This window comes from Mesocricetus auratus, unplaced genomic scaffold (assembly GCF_017639785.1).
Source record: "Mesocricetus auratus isolate SY011 unplaced genomic scaffold, BCM_Maur_2.0 Super-Scaffold_100028, whole genome shotgun sequence".
NCBI lineage: Eukaryota > Metazoa > Chordata > Mammalia > Rodentia > Cricetidae > Mesocricetus > Mesocricetus auratus.
The window spans coordinates 2,552,973-2,569,363 of NW_024429209.1; the positions used below are offsets into that span (position 1 = coordinate 2,552,973).

Below are 16,391 nucleotides of genomic sequence, written 5' to 3' on the forward strand. Positions count from 1 at the left end.
TCTTAACTACAGAACCATCTGCCTAGCCCCATAAAAAATATTACAAGCTATTTTATCTCCCTTCTGTTATAAATAATACAGAATAGTATTTGAGTCAGGGTATCACTATACACCCCTGACTGACCTGGAAATGCACATGTAAACCAACTCAACTCTGTGACAGACTACACAGTTCATTGAAACTCAACATCAATTTCAATAAAGTCTGACATGGATAAGAGTCAGGTACACACAGACCACGCAGACACTCACATACCACTCATCCATACTCTGTAAACAGTATTGTAAAGAAAGGGTTTCTCTGTGTAGCTTTGTAGGTCAGGCTGGATTGAAGAGATCCACCTGCATTTGCCAGCCCAATCTACAGATCAAGTTGTAGGAAGGGCTCCAAAGTAATACATAGAAACCCTGTTTGTGTGTGTGTGTGTGTGTGTGTGTGTGTGTGTGTGTGTGTGTGTGTGGTGTGGTTTTTAAAGACAGGGTTTCTCTGTGGCTTTGGTGGCTGTCCTGGAACTCACTCTGTAGATCCGCCTGCCTCTGCCTCCCGAGTGCTGAGATTAAAGGTGTGTGCCACCAATGCCCAGTGAAACCGTTTTCAAAAACCAGAGAATGTACAGTAAGTAACTCTTGAAGTAACAATTAAATTTCTAATATAGATTCAGCATTAAAATACCATTATGTCTCCAGTAATCATCATGTAACATCTATAAAATAAGCAACTAGAAGGACCCTGAAACCTATATGGGAACCATCCACAGACTCAGGGCACACATCAAAGAGCCAGAACCCAAACTCAAGTGTCTTCAGTTAATACCAGCATCTCACAAACCCCAGTATACTTGAGTATTTTGTTGAGCATCATCATTGCTAGCTACGTCCAAGTGTATTCCTTAACAAAAATGTAGGGGTTGATTCAGTTCAGTGTCTTTGAACTCAGTTCTTAACTTCAATATTTAGAATTAAACGTTGGTTAAGGGTAATACTGCTTTCATAGAGTTCCTGAGTTCAGTTTCCAGCCCAGCACTCACTGGTACCACATAAGCAGAAATACATTTAAGTGATTTACATGTGTGTGCTCAGTAATGAACTGAGAACTTAGGTAAGCATTAAGAAAGGACTGTGTTTCTTTCAATCCTTGCTTAGAAATGCAATTTCTTTCTAAAATAGAGGTGAAAATTTCTTTCATATGTGCATTGGTGCTTTTGCCTGCACATGTCTATATGAGGGTATCTGAAGCCCTAGAAACAGCCATGTGAATAGTGAGGGTGAATCTGTATCCTCTGGAATATAAATTAGTACTGCTGTTGCTAAGCCATCTCTCTAGCTCCAGGAGAATTTTATTCAGAGCTATAAGTGATGTCATCTTCAATTTTTTTTTTTCTGAGACAGGGATTCTCTTTGGCTTTGGAGGCTGTCCTGGAACCCAATCTTGTAGACCACCCTGGTATTGAACTCACAGAAGTGATGTCATCTTAAATAATGCACGCAAATTTTTTTTGTTGATACTGGGTTTCTCTGTGTAGCTTTGTAGACCCAAGATCTCAGAGAGATCCACCTGCCTCTGCCTCCCAAGTGCCGGTACTAAACATGTGCACCACCATTACCCTGTGCCTGCAGTTTACTCTAAAGCCTTTAAGTACAAATAACTAAGAGTAATGAGCCTAAAAATGCTGCACAAAAATTGATGACGGCTTTCAGCTCATGAGAGCCACAGACAAGATTTCCTACCTGAACTGTACAGTTCAGATACATATTTTTTAAGATGGGTGTTCTAAAAGCTCACACACTTTAGGCTTTCTCTATCAAATACTCAAATGCTTTATTTTGGACTGGCAACCAATCAAATTATTTCAAGCCAGTCAGAAAAGGCTATTCTATTAAGTCCAGCAGTTCCTAAGTTTTAAATAATCAGACCACATAGTATATTTTCACCTTACTAGAGTCAATGTTAGTATCTTTCATTTTAAATCTCTTATTGAAAAACACCATCTCATAATGCGACCAATTAAATTGCTATCTAAACACCTGCAACCAAAGTCTTAATTATTTACATACTAGGGACTTCTGTAGCGGCCTCGGAATCTTCTATCTCGACTTCGTGAGCGGCTTCGTCTCCTTTCTTTGCTTCTGCTTCGTTTCCGTTCACGGCTTTTGCTCTTTTTCCTTTCTCTATCTCTACTTCGCTTCCGTTCCTTACTTTTGCTCCTCTTTCGCTCATGACTACGACTTCTGCTCTTGCTTTTTTTTCTCCTGAGGGGGGAGGAAAAGTAACATTATCATGCTGGTTTAAATACTAAGCAAATATATTCTTCCTTTTATGGTCAAACGTTTATCCTTTTGTAAATGTATTTTAACCATTGTACAATGGAACAAAATCGTACTGTAGGAAAAACAATTCCTAGGCATGGGACATAAGACCCCAACCTTTACTTCATGTTAACTGAAGACAGTCACAAAAATGAGAGACAGGTTTAAGAAGAAGAATTTGCAATCATCTCCTGAGGCAGCTACAGCTTGAAACAAGAACAGGACTTGCTGGTAAGTAGAAACCAAATCTTGACTTCAAAAACAATTTAACTGCCATTTCCATTAACAGACCATTGAGCAAAGAGTAATAGAAGTTACAGAATGTTCACATTTAAGAAATAGCAAATGTCATGTGAAAAATTTCCATACAATTTAGTTCAAGTCAATTTTGACACAATGTATACACGTAAGAATAGTTGAACTTTCAAACACCATATACATAGCATTTTGGTTTTTCATAGGCAAAATTACAAGAAATGATAAAGGACATTAAGAATGCAGTAAAATTCACTTTCACAACCCCAGATTTTACTGTGACCATTTTTAAGGTTCCACTTTAAGCTATAATAAAAATGGAAAATGCCCTTTTAAAGCTAGTCTATACAAGCCTGTAGGTCGCAATTAAAACAACTTGACCTTCCTTGGAAAGTAAAAATCGCCCATCAGTTATCTTCCCACTCATTTCTGTGTTCCTCACACTATTTCAACCACTAGTTTAATAATGAAACCTTGAAATCTGTTCCTCTGTCATCACCCAAATTAGAGGTGCCTTCAGATATTTCAATGTAAATGAAAGACATTTCAAAATAAATTTATTCCACCAAAATGTCCATTTTTAAGTGGTTTGTAGTCTGAACATTTTGACAACTCTACATCATTAGGAAAATTAGCTATTTAATCTTTATCAAAGCAAAGTTAGCACAAGAACAACTGAGGTATGCCTCAGGGAACCTGTAAGCAGGTCATCTTAGAGTGCATTGAAAATAGAAAATGAAGACACCCACCTTCTGGAATCTTGAAACCCACACTCCAATCACAAGGAGATGTAGAGCTTTCCAAGGAGGCAGAAACTTTGTCTAAAATTTCAAGATAATCCACCTGACTGTCAGAAATATGCTAGGTAGCACATGACAGAAAATTAGGCTACACTCATTTATATAGAAGTCAAAGCAACTCCAACGCTCAAAAGGGCAACAATTAACATTCCAGCTTTGATGTTTCAAACCCTGACACTATTAGGAGTAAAGAATTCTGAGATGGCTAAAACTGTACATCTTACAAAATTAGGGGACAAGGTAAAAATCAATTCCATTCCCCCTGGGAAAAAAAAAAAAGACAGTGAGTTTTTGCTCTGCTCAAAGATGGCCCATAGCAGAATCAATCTGCCTATTTACCTTTCATAGGTCCCCAATCTTATTCTGCCAAAGGAACATAAAAAAATAACTAAGAGAGCTAATATTAACTCAATGTCTTGCTAGACTTTTCATAACAAATCCCCACCCACATCTGAAGGCAACCCCAGATAGGTAGTAGACGACATACTAAGATATCAGAAAATGCAATTTTCCATATAAACGTCCAGACAAAAGATAAATGTTGCAAGAAACAAAAATACTTCTCTAGAGTAAATTCCAGCGTTAAAAAACATCATCAACTAAAGAAATGGTTATAAAAAAAATCCATCCTAATAGTCAAATCCTGTTACAACTTAAATGGGACTTTCCAAAGTCTTTAGTGGCAGTGGAATTTGTACTGAACATCATTGAAGTAAATGGTCCACTGGGCCTTTGGACTTTTTGGTTATATGGCCTCTGCTGTAAAGGTGTTTTGCTATAACTGGATTTGACCTCTTCCATGTAAGAAGATCTAAATTTTAAATGCAAAGTATTCTGGAAAATAAGAAAAAAAATAGAAAAGTCATTTATTCCAAAATTTGATAATCCACACCACAGTAGCCAATATATTTTAACTGTGTCATTTTACTGTTATCCTCTTCTAAATGACTCTTTAAAGACTTTAACAAAATGAAGTTTGATTTGAGACTGCAAAACTTGTTACAGCAACATACTTCCATGAGGAGGAACCTCAAGTACTTTCATCGAGTTTACTGGAGGCCTTGACAAACTCTTCAGTGTTACAACTCTTCACTTCAGAAATAGGCTAACAGGTTGTTATTTCAAATGTTTATCCCTTTACTACTGGGATATGACACCGTGCGTTCGTCACAAGTCAGTTACAATTTTTAAACAAGAGTTTATATACACGTCTAACTTTGTCAGAATGTGCAGTTTCTTCTTCTTTCTACCTTAGCACCAATTATCTCCAATTCAATACGGTTTTAACATGAGCCATACAAAAATGTTGTGTATCTTAGGTTAACACAAATTATCTTAAAATGAGCAAATATTTCATTTTCTTCCACATTATGTTCAATTAAGTTTTTATGGCATGTTCCTTCAAATAACTAGATAAAAACTTTGTGACTAAATTAGGCAAAGACCTAATTTAACTAAGCTGTAACTAAGGAAGCCTTGAACATCTTGAAGATATTACTGATTAGTTTTTAGGGAAGTCTTCCTTGAAAACACTATGCTAAATTGCCCAACTGACTCGATATGTATCAGACAAAACTACCATGACAAAAAGGAAAAAAAAAAACCCACCATCTTTTATGGAACACATAATGCTCAAATTCCTCATAAAAAGCTTGGTGATTTTAATGAACTTAGACATAGGATTAAAAGTAAAACCTAAAGATATTAGTGGGAAGAAGTGATATTAGCGAACAGCAAAGATTTGCATACAAGTTTATCCTCATCCTTTCCACACTAAGATCAAAATCTTTACTGTTACTAAGTCTGACATCTAAAGTAGTTTTTGTTCTGGGATTTTCTTTTGATCATAAAATCATGAAGCTGAAACTTTAGGAAACCGTTACTTTGGCAAAGGTTAAGAAGGCATGATACCAATCCTGTCAACCTGCTCTCTACATTCATTTTTGACTAGTAGAACCCATTACTGATTCAACCTAATCTTGTACAAGAAAAACTTTCCACAAACCAGACTTGTCTTTGTTCTTAATATTAGTTCATTTTCTATTTTCTACAGGATCTCACTGTGAAACCCAGGCTGGCATTGAATTTATGACCACCATGCCTCTCTTTAAATGAGGGAGTTATAACCCTCCATCCACACCCAACCCACATATTAAAATTAACCCCTTACTACCACATAAAGATTATAAAACCTTGGCTTAGCAAAACCTAAGTAACCCATTGAACAATTTTCTCATCTATTTTATGAAATTGTATCAACCTACCTAACAAAGTTGTTGTGAGGATGACTGAGGTAGTTACTATGATGCACTTTGAGCTCTTAGGAGGAAAAGAGCCAAAAAAGAGTTAAGTGGCTATTTTATCATCATTTTCTTTATTTATTATGGGGTCATGTATGACAGAATATTTTAGTACGGCATCATAAAAATGGGCTAGAACAACTTAATGCATATAACATGACCATATCATGTTAAGAATCACTAATCTTGAAGCTAAATACTAATTTTACAACAGCTGACTGATAGGCTCCAACCTTGTAAATTGGATCCTGTTTAAACTGTTAATGTATCTTTTTGTATATTGTATTCTGTGCTAAGTCTATGGCATGAAGTTCTTATTTCAGGCTACTCATCTAACCCAAATAAATTATATATATATTTTTTTTGGTTTTTTGAGACAGGATTTCTCTTTATTGTCTTGGAGGCTGTCCTGGAACTCACTTTGTAGACCAAGCTGGCCTCGAACTCACAGAGATCCGCCTGCCTCTGCCTCCCGAGTGCTGGGATTAAAGGCGTGCGCCACCAACACCCGGCTAAATTACATATTCTTAACAGCCTCCTTAGATTCACTAGAGATGGCCCAAAAACAATGAATAAAAAAACTTTCATTACTGCTAAAAGGGCCTTTAAGAAGCAAGGAGCATTAATAACTCATAGCCAATTCCTTTAGTGAATGAAGGCAAACAGTATTTTCTATGGCCTTGATTTTATTTGTTTTCTAATGTACCTCTCCTAATTCTATGATTCTTATCACATCTCCAAAAAATTAGGCCGAAGTTACCAAATTAAAACATTATAGAACTCAAGAGAATCATGGGATCCTTGAAGGGCAAAGTGTCCAGAAGGTCTCTGAAACCATATGCTGAAGTCTACATCGCAAAGTCCATAGTTTATATCCTGAAGGACTTTCTCATCTCAAAGGGTATGACCAGTTTTCTAAGAAGCGAAGAAAACCATAGTTTGATGCTTTAGGCACAAGAACACAAGATTTCCACCACAAGAAGTTTAAGACCCACCCTCCCAGGTTCCTTGTTCAAACTTACTTTTTGCTACGTTCTTCATGGCCGTTAGCACTGCTCAACTTGTTCTCATCCTAAGCAAGGTTGATAGAAGAACATCATGAGGACGAAGTGGTAACATTTCAAGTTGTCAAAGGGTAAAGGGAACAGGAATAAGAAAATACAAGATAATTTTAAAACTAATTACTTATTTAGTTTAACATGGAAGGCTATAAAAAAAATTTAGATGGTATGTTTAACCACTTTGTTGCTAATAATTAAGTCATCGAGAAACAAAAATTAAAATCTTTCCACATTAACACATTATATTTAACTTTCTTACATTGTTTAGATAGTAAATAAGTTAACCAGAGTTACAACGTTGAAGTGGTTATTATTTTCGTGAAACATGAAGTCACTGAGTTTTATTCCATGTGCTATTGTCCCTTTTGTTGGTACCATGGCTCTATTTCTGCCTAAGCCCCAAGTGGCCACGCTAGCAGCCAGCCACTATGGATTTCCTGTGACCGATGCCATTCCTGAGATCTTCGCCCATTTCCGTTGGAGGGTTGGGACTGTAAGAGCTTGATGCCACCTCTGTCACACATCTCGCCCTGAAGCAAACAGGGATTCACACTGCTTTAGTAATGTTGACTCCCAAGAACCCAAGAAAAGTTCATTAATAATTCACCAGTCCAGCCTAAACATTTCCTACTTCCATACCTGTTTACATGGAATTACATCCACGTTAAACTAAGACAAGAAACATTAAAAACAGAAAATATATCTTCAAGAGTCTAGCATTATAAATTACACTATTTATAACTATCAGAATTCATCCAAAAGGAACCACATGGTCGTGCTACACTCCAAAACAAATGTATTATTTTTAAATGGTTTAAGCGCAATGTTTATTTCAAAGTTTGAACACATCAGCTATAGTACATCTGCTAAGTTACAAAAGGCTAAGGTTTTTAATACCAGTGATATTGCATGCATACTGCTATTTTCACCACCAAGTGGGGGAAGAATGAAGAGTGTTTACTGTGATACTGAAACGGGTCATATTATATTACTAGTCAAAATAATTCCTTTGTAGTTTTGAGTGTGAAATACTACAGCAGGGCCTAATTAAAAACAAAATACTATGGAGAACAATAAAATAGTCATCAAGTGACTCTAATCTGTGACACTGCCTCTTGCCTTTTGTTTTGGTGGTTTTATATTGTTTTGCTTTGGTTTCTGATAATTTCTATTCAGGGATCCAAGAATTTCAGCAATTATTAACTGAAAAGCAGATCAACACCTGCCTGTTTTATTTAAGGTTCACTCTCACCAGCCTTGTATCTATTTATATAAAATAAATTTTAAATCTCACCCATTTCTTCTTTAAAGGATCGTTAAGATTTACTTGCCACAGACTGGTTATGATTTATTCTTGGACCCCTGCTATTTTCCCAAACCACTACATTCACCTTTTTTGCTATACCAAACTGGAGCTGGTAATTCTTAGTTGAGTCATTTTACCTAGGGGACCACGGTACAGCGATAAGTCACTCAATTACTACCTTATGATTGACAGTTCACACTGGAATCAAAGGTGAATTCATGGGAGTAGAGGTGAGATATCGTTAGGCAAGTCTACAAAGAGAGATAGATGGGCATTTATTCATCACGCTGAAGTGAAACTACTGCACAATATTATTACATCAATAGCATATATTTACTTTTGTAAGTTACACGAATTGCATCTCTGATAAGATAATCAAGAGGGCTCCGGGAAGGTTAGTTTACATTTCAGCAGTAGTTTCGTGAATAATGCTAAATTAAGAAATATATTAAAGTTCACTGGCATGTTTTTCTCACCTTCTTGTAAGGGGCCTCAAGCATCGCTTCAATATCAATATCGTCTGCCATTTTCTCTACACGCCTAGGGAAGAACAAGACAGTCCTGTAAGTAAACAACTACCAATCCGTCTAAAAAGCTTTACTCCGCGGCCTACAAAATTCAAATCTTCAGAAAAGTCCTTTAAAAGCCCTACAATGACTAAAACGGTGCGATGCACGTCAATTCAGGCTTGACTTGGGTAAGCAAACGTGAAGAGCTTCTTCTGTCAAACACATGGGCAGGACCCAACGCCTGCTTTCAAAAGGCAGCCCATGAAGCCCTGAAACCCAACCGGGGAACAAGAACCGCAGAGCTTCCTTCCGCACGGAACCCGCGCTGCCATCTTAGCGGCGGCGGGAGACTCCCTCTGCTGGGAGGGGTTGTGTACCAAGGTAGTATTCGGCAGGCGCCATGTTGGGAGGTCGCGGCCAGCCCCGGCCTCCAAAGGACACATCTTTATCTGCCCGCGGTCCCCAAGGGGGTCCTTGCCACCACCAAAATGCCCACGGGTGCCCTCGCCAAAAACGGAAGGCCAGCCACGGATACGAGAGCGACCTTGCCGAGGAGCCCGCCACCCCCGCGCGCGGCTAAACGCCGCCACAAGCTGCGCTCGGCACCGCGGAGCGCCCCACATCAGAAGAGCGGGCCACGGGCAGTCCGCGACGCCCCGTACCTGTGCGGGCTTCCGCGCGCCTGTGCTCGACTCGGGAAGGCCGCCGCCGCCGCCGCCGCTGTCGCTACTGTTAAGCCCCTAGGCCCAGGCCGCGGTACCGCCCAACCCGAGTATCGGGCCCCGAGGGCGTCTAGGCCCAAGCGAATCTAAAAGAAACAATGGGATTAAAGGAGCCCGCGCGGGAGAGCAGGGCAGCGGCTTTGGCAGCTCAGGATCCACCCCTGCGACAGCGTCGGCTAGCTCCCTGAAATGGCGGCCGCTGCTCCTCCGTACTCACACTCACCAACACACATACACACACACAAACACCCGGGGTCTCCCGGAGCCTCAGCACGGGCTCTCGCGAGAAACTGCCCAGCGTGCCAGACTGGAAAAACGAAAGATCGCGAGATTTCAGGACTGCTCTGGCGACCGTCGCCCAATCTCGTGCAATGATTGCGCCACAGACGGGCCCATTCCCCTCCCCCCTACCATTCGGGAAGGCTTCCCGGTCTTTCCCTCCCCCAACAAGATATGCATCGAAATCTCGCGATATTACGCCGTCTGTAGAGCAAAGACAGTTGGTGCACTGTCTGTCAATCTTCGGAAGAATGCCTTCCTTAGTGGAGCTTTGCTGTCCTCCTCGCGGAGTGTGAACCTTTCCCCCCCTATTCACAGCCGACCTCCCCCGACACCCGCCTCCTACCCAGATGGCTGTCAAGGTCGCCATAAGGCAACCAATTATAGTACATAAGGCTGTAGGGTAAGGCGTTCGTTTCCAAATTCACTGCTGGTGAGAACGCATGCAGACCAGAATAAGCTGTACACGGAATGGGGAGAATAAAAACTACGATTTCTTTGTCATTTAGTGTCACTGGTTAGATGCGACCTCGATGTTGAAGCTACGAAACACACTTGGAAAATGAAGAAGGTGGGAGAGGTCTAAAGAAACTATTTCCCTCACCAGTGTGTAGCTTTGTACACCCTGAATTTACTCGGAACATGTTGTCAGCATTGTTTGTTACTTTAAAACTAGTCCCTCTTTCCCTAGGATTTTGATTGCCCACGTGTAAATTTATCGCTTTTGTTGTTTTTTTTTTAATTTTTATCGATTTTTTGGGGGGGCGTCAATACTGTGGCAGAGGAAAAGTTGCGAGGTCATTGTAACATTTTTCCCTTTCATATAAAAGAAAATGTTTAAGATGAAATTAAATATCAAACCAACCCTGAAACCTATCAGCAGCCTGAAGATCTAAAAGATTCAAAATGTGACACCTTGATTGGTGTAGCTCCTGCAGCACTGTGTGACCTTGGGCAAGTAAATTAAGCTCTCAGAGTTTATATTCCATTTCCTCCTCATAAGGAGGGAGGGAGAATAATGTAATTAGTAGCAGGGGGAAACTTGACACTGACCAAGGCTGCAGATGTTCACAGAACGAATTCCAGGTTTAGCAGGACACTTATCCAGGTGAACTCCATTAAATAAATGAAGGCTTATTAGGAGTAGCATGAAGAATAAGCAATATGCTGGAAATATTTTAACCATTGAAAACTTCTAGGGGCTGACAGTGCAGCTCTGTTGGCATATTGCCCACCTAGCATGCCTGATGGAGCATATCTATAATTCCAGCACCCAGAATTCCAGGCAGGGGGATCTTTGTGAACATGAAATCAGCCTAGTCTATATGGGGAGTTCCAGGCCAGCCAGACTACAGACATGACATAGAGGATATGTAACCATAAGAAGCTCCACACTCAGGAGGCAGAGGCAGGAAGACCTCTGTGAATCTGAGTTCAGCCTGGTCTACAGAGCAAGTTCCATGACACCCAGAACTACAAAGAGAAACCCTGTCTGGAAAGGGGGGGGGCTTTCTTTCTCAGACTTGATAGACTGCATGAGATCTGAGATAGCCCCTACTGAAAGCCTACACTTCCCAACTTCCCATCCTACAATCGATCCTAGTCCTTTCTCTGTAGGTGTTTTGACCATGGGGTGGGGGCAGACAGAGGTGGCCCCTTAGCCTGAATGAGCATGGTCTTGCCTAAAGGTAAGACCAAGACCCTCTCTGTTCTTTTTACAGCTGTCTTTTTTTTTTTAGTTTTTGGTTTTTCGAGACAGGGTTTCTCTGTAATGTTTTGGAAGCTGTCCTGGAACTCACTCTGTAGACCAGGCTGGCCTCGAACTCACAGAGGTCCGCCTGCCTCTGCCTCCCAAGTGCTGGGATTAAAGGTGTGCGCCGCCAACGCCCGGCCACAGCTGTCTTTAATTAACAATCCTGTCCTGGGCTGACAAATCAAGGACAACCTGTGACACTTAGTGAAAGCCTATAAGAAGGACAAAAGAGGAGCTGGAGAGAAGGTAGTTAAGACCACTGACTGCCCTTGCAGAGAACTGGGACTTGATTTCCCGACCTCGTATACAAACTAGAGTTTAAGAGGATCTAGCCAGCCGGGCGTTGGTGGCTCACGCATTTAATCCCAGCACTCGGGAGGCAGAGACAGGCGGATCTCTGTAAGTTCGAGACCAGCCTGGACTACCAATCGAGTTCCAGGACAGCCTCCAAAGCCCCAGAGAAACCCTGTCTTGAAAAACCAAAAAAAAATATATATATATCCAAGAGTTGGTGGCTCATGCCATTAATTCCAGCACCCAGAAGGCAGAAACAGGCAGATCTCTGTGAGTTTGAGGCCAACCTGGCCTACAGAACGAGTTCCCGGACAGCTTCCAAAATAATACAGAGAAACCCTGTATCATAAACAAGTAAATAAGAGCCGGGCGTGGTGGTACACACCTTTAGTCCCAGCACTCGAGAGGCAGTGGCAGGCAGATCTCTGTGAGTTCGAGACCAGCCTGGTCTACAAAAGCTAATTCCAGAACAGCCTCCAAAGTCACAAAGAAACCCTGTCTCGAAAAACCAAAAACAAACAAACAAAAATTTTCCTGTGATGTTAACTTTCAGGTTATTTTTGTTTTACTTTTGTTTTCCAAGACAGGGTTTCTCTGTGTAGTCCTGGCTGTCCATGACTCACTCTGTAGTCCAGGCTGGCTTCGAACTCACAGAGAGCACTTCCACCCATTTTAACTATTTTTGTTTTTTTTGTTTTTTTTTTTGTTTTGTTTTGTTTTGTTTTTTTCGAGACAGGGTTTCTCTGTGGCTTTGGAGGCTGTCTTGGAACTAGCTCTTGTAGACCAGGCTGGCCTCGAACTCACAGAGATCCGCCTGCCTCTGCCTCCCGAGTGCTGGGATTAAAGGCGTGAGCCACCAACGCCCGGCCCATTTTAACTATTTTTAACTTTATATTTTTGTGGTTTTGGGTGTATTTCCTGCATGTAAGTCTCTGTACCATATATGTGTAATGCCCATGGTAGCCAGAAGAGAATTGGATTCCCTCAGAACTGGTGTTACAGATGGTTGTTAGCCAGCATGTGGATGCTAGGAATTGATCCTGGGGTTCCTAACTGCTGAACTACTTCTCCAGGGTCCTTTATATATTTTTTTGAATATATGTATATGAGTATTTTTTACATGTATGTATGTTTACTACATGTATGCCTACCCATGGTTGTCATGTAAGCCATGTGGGAGCTGGGAATAGAACAGACGAATCCTCTGCAAGAATATCAAGTGAATATCAGCCATGTTGTGCACACCTTTAATCCCAGTATGCAGGAGGCAGAGGGAGGCAGATCTCTGTGACTTCCAGGACAGGTGCCAAAGCTACAGAAAAACCCTGTCTGGAAATGAAGAAAAAAAAAGAAAACACCAAACTAATGGGCAAAATAATTCGATGTTTTTGATATATATTTATATATATATATATATTTTTTTGTTTTTTGTTTTTTGAGACAGGGTTTCTCTGTGTAGCTTTGGAGACTATCTGGTACTGGTTCTGTAGACTAGGCTGTACTTGAACTCACAGAGATCCACCTGCCTCTGCCTCCCAAGTGCCGGGATTAAAGGTGCTACCAACGCCTGGACATTTTTTGATATTTTGTTATATGTTTTTTGCTCAGAATTAGTTTTTTGTTGTTGTTTTGTTTTTCTAGACAGGGTTTCTCTATGTAACAGCTCTAGCTGTTGACTTTGAATTTACAGAGATCTGCCTGCCTCTGCCTCCAGAGTGCTGGGATTAAAAGCATACACCACCACCACCTGGCCCAGAGACTTTGTTTTCCCTCTAGATCTTGTTTGCTAAATTGGTGAACAACTATTTTATTTATTTATTTATGTGTTTATTTATTTATTCTTATTTTATGTGCATTGGTGTTTTGTCTGTATGTATGTCTGTGTAAGGGTGCCAAGATTCCCTGGCACAGGAGTTATGAACTTCCATGTGGGTGCTGGAACTTGAACCTGGGTCCTCTGGAAGTGCAGCCAGTGAATGACTATCTTTTTGTTTAGAGACAGGGCCTCACTATGTAGCTCAGGCTGGATTGGAACTTGCAGCTTAGACCGTGTTGACCTGGAATTCACAGAGATCAGCCTGCCTCTGCCTCTCAAGTGCTGTGCTAAATTCATGTAACATAATTTTGAACTTTTTTTTTTCAAGACAGGGTTTCTCTGTATTGTTTTGGAGGCTGTCCTGGAACTCGCTCAGTAGACCAGGCTGGCCTCGAACTCACAGAGATCCGCCTGCCTCTGCCTCCCGAGTGCTGGGATTAAAGGCGTGCGCCACCAACGCCCGGCCATTTTGAACTTTGGAAAACAATTTAAGGGACTTTAAGTCATCATGTGACTTGGCCCTTTTATTCTACTCTACTGCCACCCTTTATTTTCTTTCTTTATTTGAGACAGGGACTTACCTAGTTCAGTAGCCTAGGCTGGCATCAAATTATATTGGCCAGGATGACCTTGAACTCCTGATCTTCCTGCTTCCCATCACAATGCTGGGATCCAGGCTTTCTCCCTGAAGTCCTGTTTTATTTGGTGCAGAGATTAAACCTAGAACTTTGTATAATTTATAAACTAGGGATATACCAAACCAATATAGTTAAATTCCAGAGCCTAAATACCTCTTTTTTACAAGTAAGAAATCTACAGTCAAGTTAAAATTATTTTCAAACCAATAAAACTGAGCCTTGTGGTGGAGGCACACACCTTTAATCCCAGCACTGGAAAGACATAGGCAGATAGTTGGTGAGTTAATCGGGTCTACAGGGTGAATTCCAGGACATTCTGGGCTACAGAGAAACCTTGTTTTGAAAAACAACCAAACCCTCAAAAAAGAGGAGAGAGAGAGAGAGACAGAGACAGAGACAGAGTTATGTTATGACTGGGTAGTGTCAAATCTCTGAGTTTAAGGCCAAACTGCTCTACAGAATGAGTTCCAGGACAACCAAAAATGACAGAGAAACCCTATCTAGAAAAACAAACAATGAAGTAGCTCATGCCTGTCATCCCACAGCTTTGGAGGCTAAGGCAGGAGTATGTTAGTACAAGTTTGAGACTGGCCTGAGCTAAGGCTTGAGATCCCACCTCAAAAACAAAAACATCAATGGTCACCTTTAAATCACAGAGACTGCCCTGATGAAGCTCATACAGTCTCGGAAGCTAGTGAGGTTCTCTTACTAAGCAGCAGAGAGACTTGCAAGTGGGCAGAACAATAGTATTATCTTCTTTCAGTCCTGATCCAAGGCAACCTGCGTTAAGTCCTGTTTGGGGCTGGAGAGCTGGCTTTGTGTTTCAGAGTACTTTTCCAGATATCTATCCTATCTAGGACATTCACTAAATTGCTTAGAGACATTTATCCTCTAAAGTCTATAAAAGTAAGGTCTTTTCTTTGCTCTTAGAGTTACTGTTGGACCTCCTGAGTTTCTCCTGCTGTGGGTAGCTTGAGTTACTATATTATAGAATATTTCTCTCAAAATCCTTCTTCACACACCTCTCTATGGAACAGACTTGTTGGGTGTGGTGGTGAGTCTCCTTTAGTCCCAGGACCCAGAGGCAGAGGCTGAGAAAGGTGGATCTCTGTGAGTTGGAGATCAGCCTGGCCTACATAGTGAGTTCCAGGTCAGCCAAGACTACATAGAAGGATCCTGTCTCAAATATATATTAAATATAATATCCTTTAAAAATAAATAAGATGTAAAATTAAAAGAGGGCCTAGGGTCAGGTGGTGATGGTGGTACACACATTTAATTCCAGCACTTGGGATGCAAAGGCAGGCAGATCTCTGTGAGTTCAAGGCCAGCCTGGTCTACTGAGTGAGTTCCAGGACAGGTTCCAAAGCTACTGAGAAACTCTGTCTTGAAAAACAACAAAAACAAAAACAAAGAGGGCCTAGGGACATACATTTAGTAGTATTTTCCTATCATGTGGGACCCTAAATAAAACAAAAAGATAATGAGTTTGGGTTACAGTTCAGTGGTAGCATCTTGCCTAGCATAGGTAAACCTAAGTGACACACACACAAATGGGACAATATAAACTTCAGAATGAGGATTAAAGGACTATTATTGCTTATTGTGAACATCTGTTTTAACTGTTTATTTTCTTGGGGGTGCATACAGATTCTTGTTATTAGAACAGCCTTGAACTTGTGATCCTCTTGCTTCTGCCTCCTAAATGGTGGAATTACAGGCATGCCCAAGCATCCTTTAGCTATGCTTTCTTGTAGCACTAAGCTTGTTGGCAGGATTGAAATTTTTTAAGAGAGCGTCTTTCCCATGTAATGCCAACTTGCAATGTACTTACCATGTATCTGAGGTTGTAATGGAATTGCTTATCTTCCTGCTTCTGCCTCCGAATCCTTGGATTACACGTGTACAGCCACTTGGATATTTTTTTTCCGAGACAGGGTTTCTTTGTAGCTGTGGAGGCTGTCCTGGAGCTCACTCTGTAGACCAGGCTGGCCTCGAACTCACAGAGATCCGCCTGCCTCTGTGAGTGCTGCCTCCCGAGTGCTGGGATTAAAGGCATGTGCCACCAACGCCCGGCTGGATATTTTTTTTAATTACTATGGCTTTATATTTATGGGTGTTTCACATGCATGTATGGTTGTGTCTTGAAGAATGCTGGATCTGTATATGCTATGGTTTAATCTAATACACTTTGAATACTTTTCTACTTTCAACTTTCAGACAGAAGTATATTTTCTTGTTTTTTGTTTTGTTTTTCGAGACAGGATTTCTCTCTGTAGCTTTGGAGCCTCTCCTGGAACATCCTCTGTAGACCAGGCTGTCCTTGAATTAAGTGAGATCCATCTGCCTCT

General features: G+C 40.9%; 1 protein-coding gene across 12 annotated transcripts in view; it reads right to left on the bottom strand.

The window, feature by feature from the left end:
* The window catches only part of Rbm39 (RNA binding motif protein 39), a 33,161-nt gene extending 23,828 nt beyond the window's left edge, over positions 1-9,333 (bottom strand). For 6 of the 12 annotated variants that reach the window (XM_040733003.1, XM_040733000.1, XM_040732997.1 and 3 more), the window contains exons 1-4: positions 9,201-9,333; positions 8,506-8,569; positions 6,685-6,734; positions 2,056-2,250 (exon numbers count right to left, since the gene is read on the bottom strand). In XM_040733003.1, the coding sequence (XP_040588937.1) occupies positions 2,056-2,250; positions 6,685-6,734; positions 8,506-8,556 (296 nt within the window). In that variant the 5' untranslated portion in view covers positions 8,557-8,569; positions 9,201-9,333. Of the gene's footprint in view, positions 1-2,055; positions 2,251-3,307; positions 3,384-5,626; positions 5,682-6,680; positions 6,735-8,207; positions 8,281-8,505; positions 8,570-9,200 lie in introns of all 12 variants that reach the window. The other 6 variants (XM_040732995.1, XM_040732999.1, XM_040733002.1 and 3 more) reach the window with 6 other exon arrangements.
* Between the last annotated feature and the right edge of the window lie 7,058 nt (positions 9,334-16,391).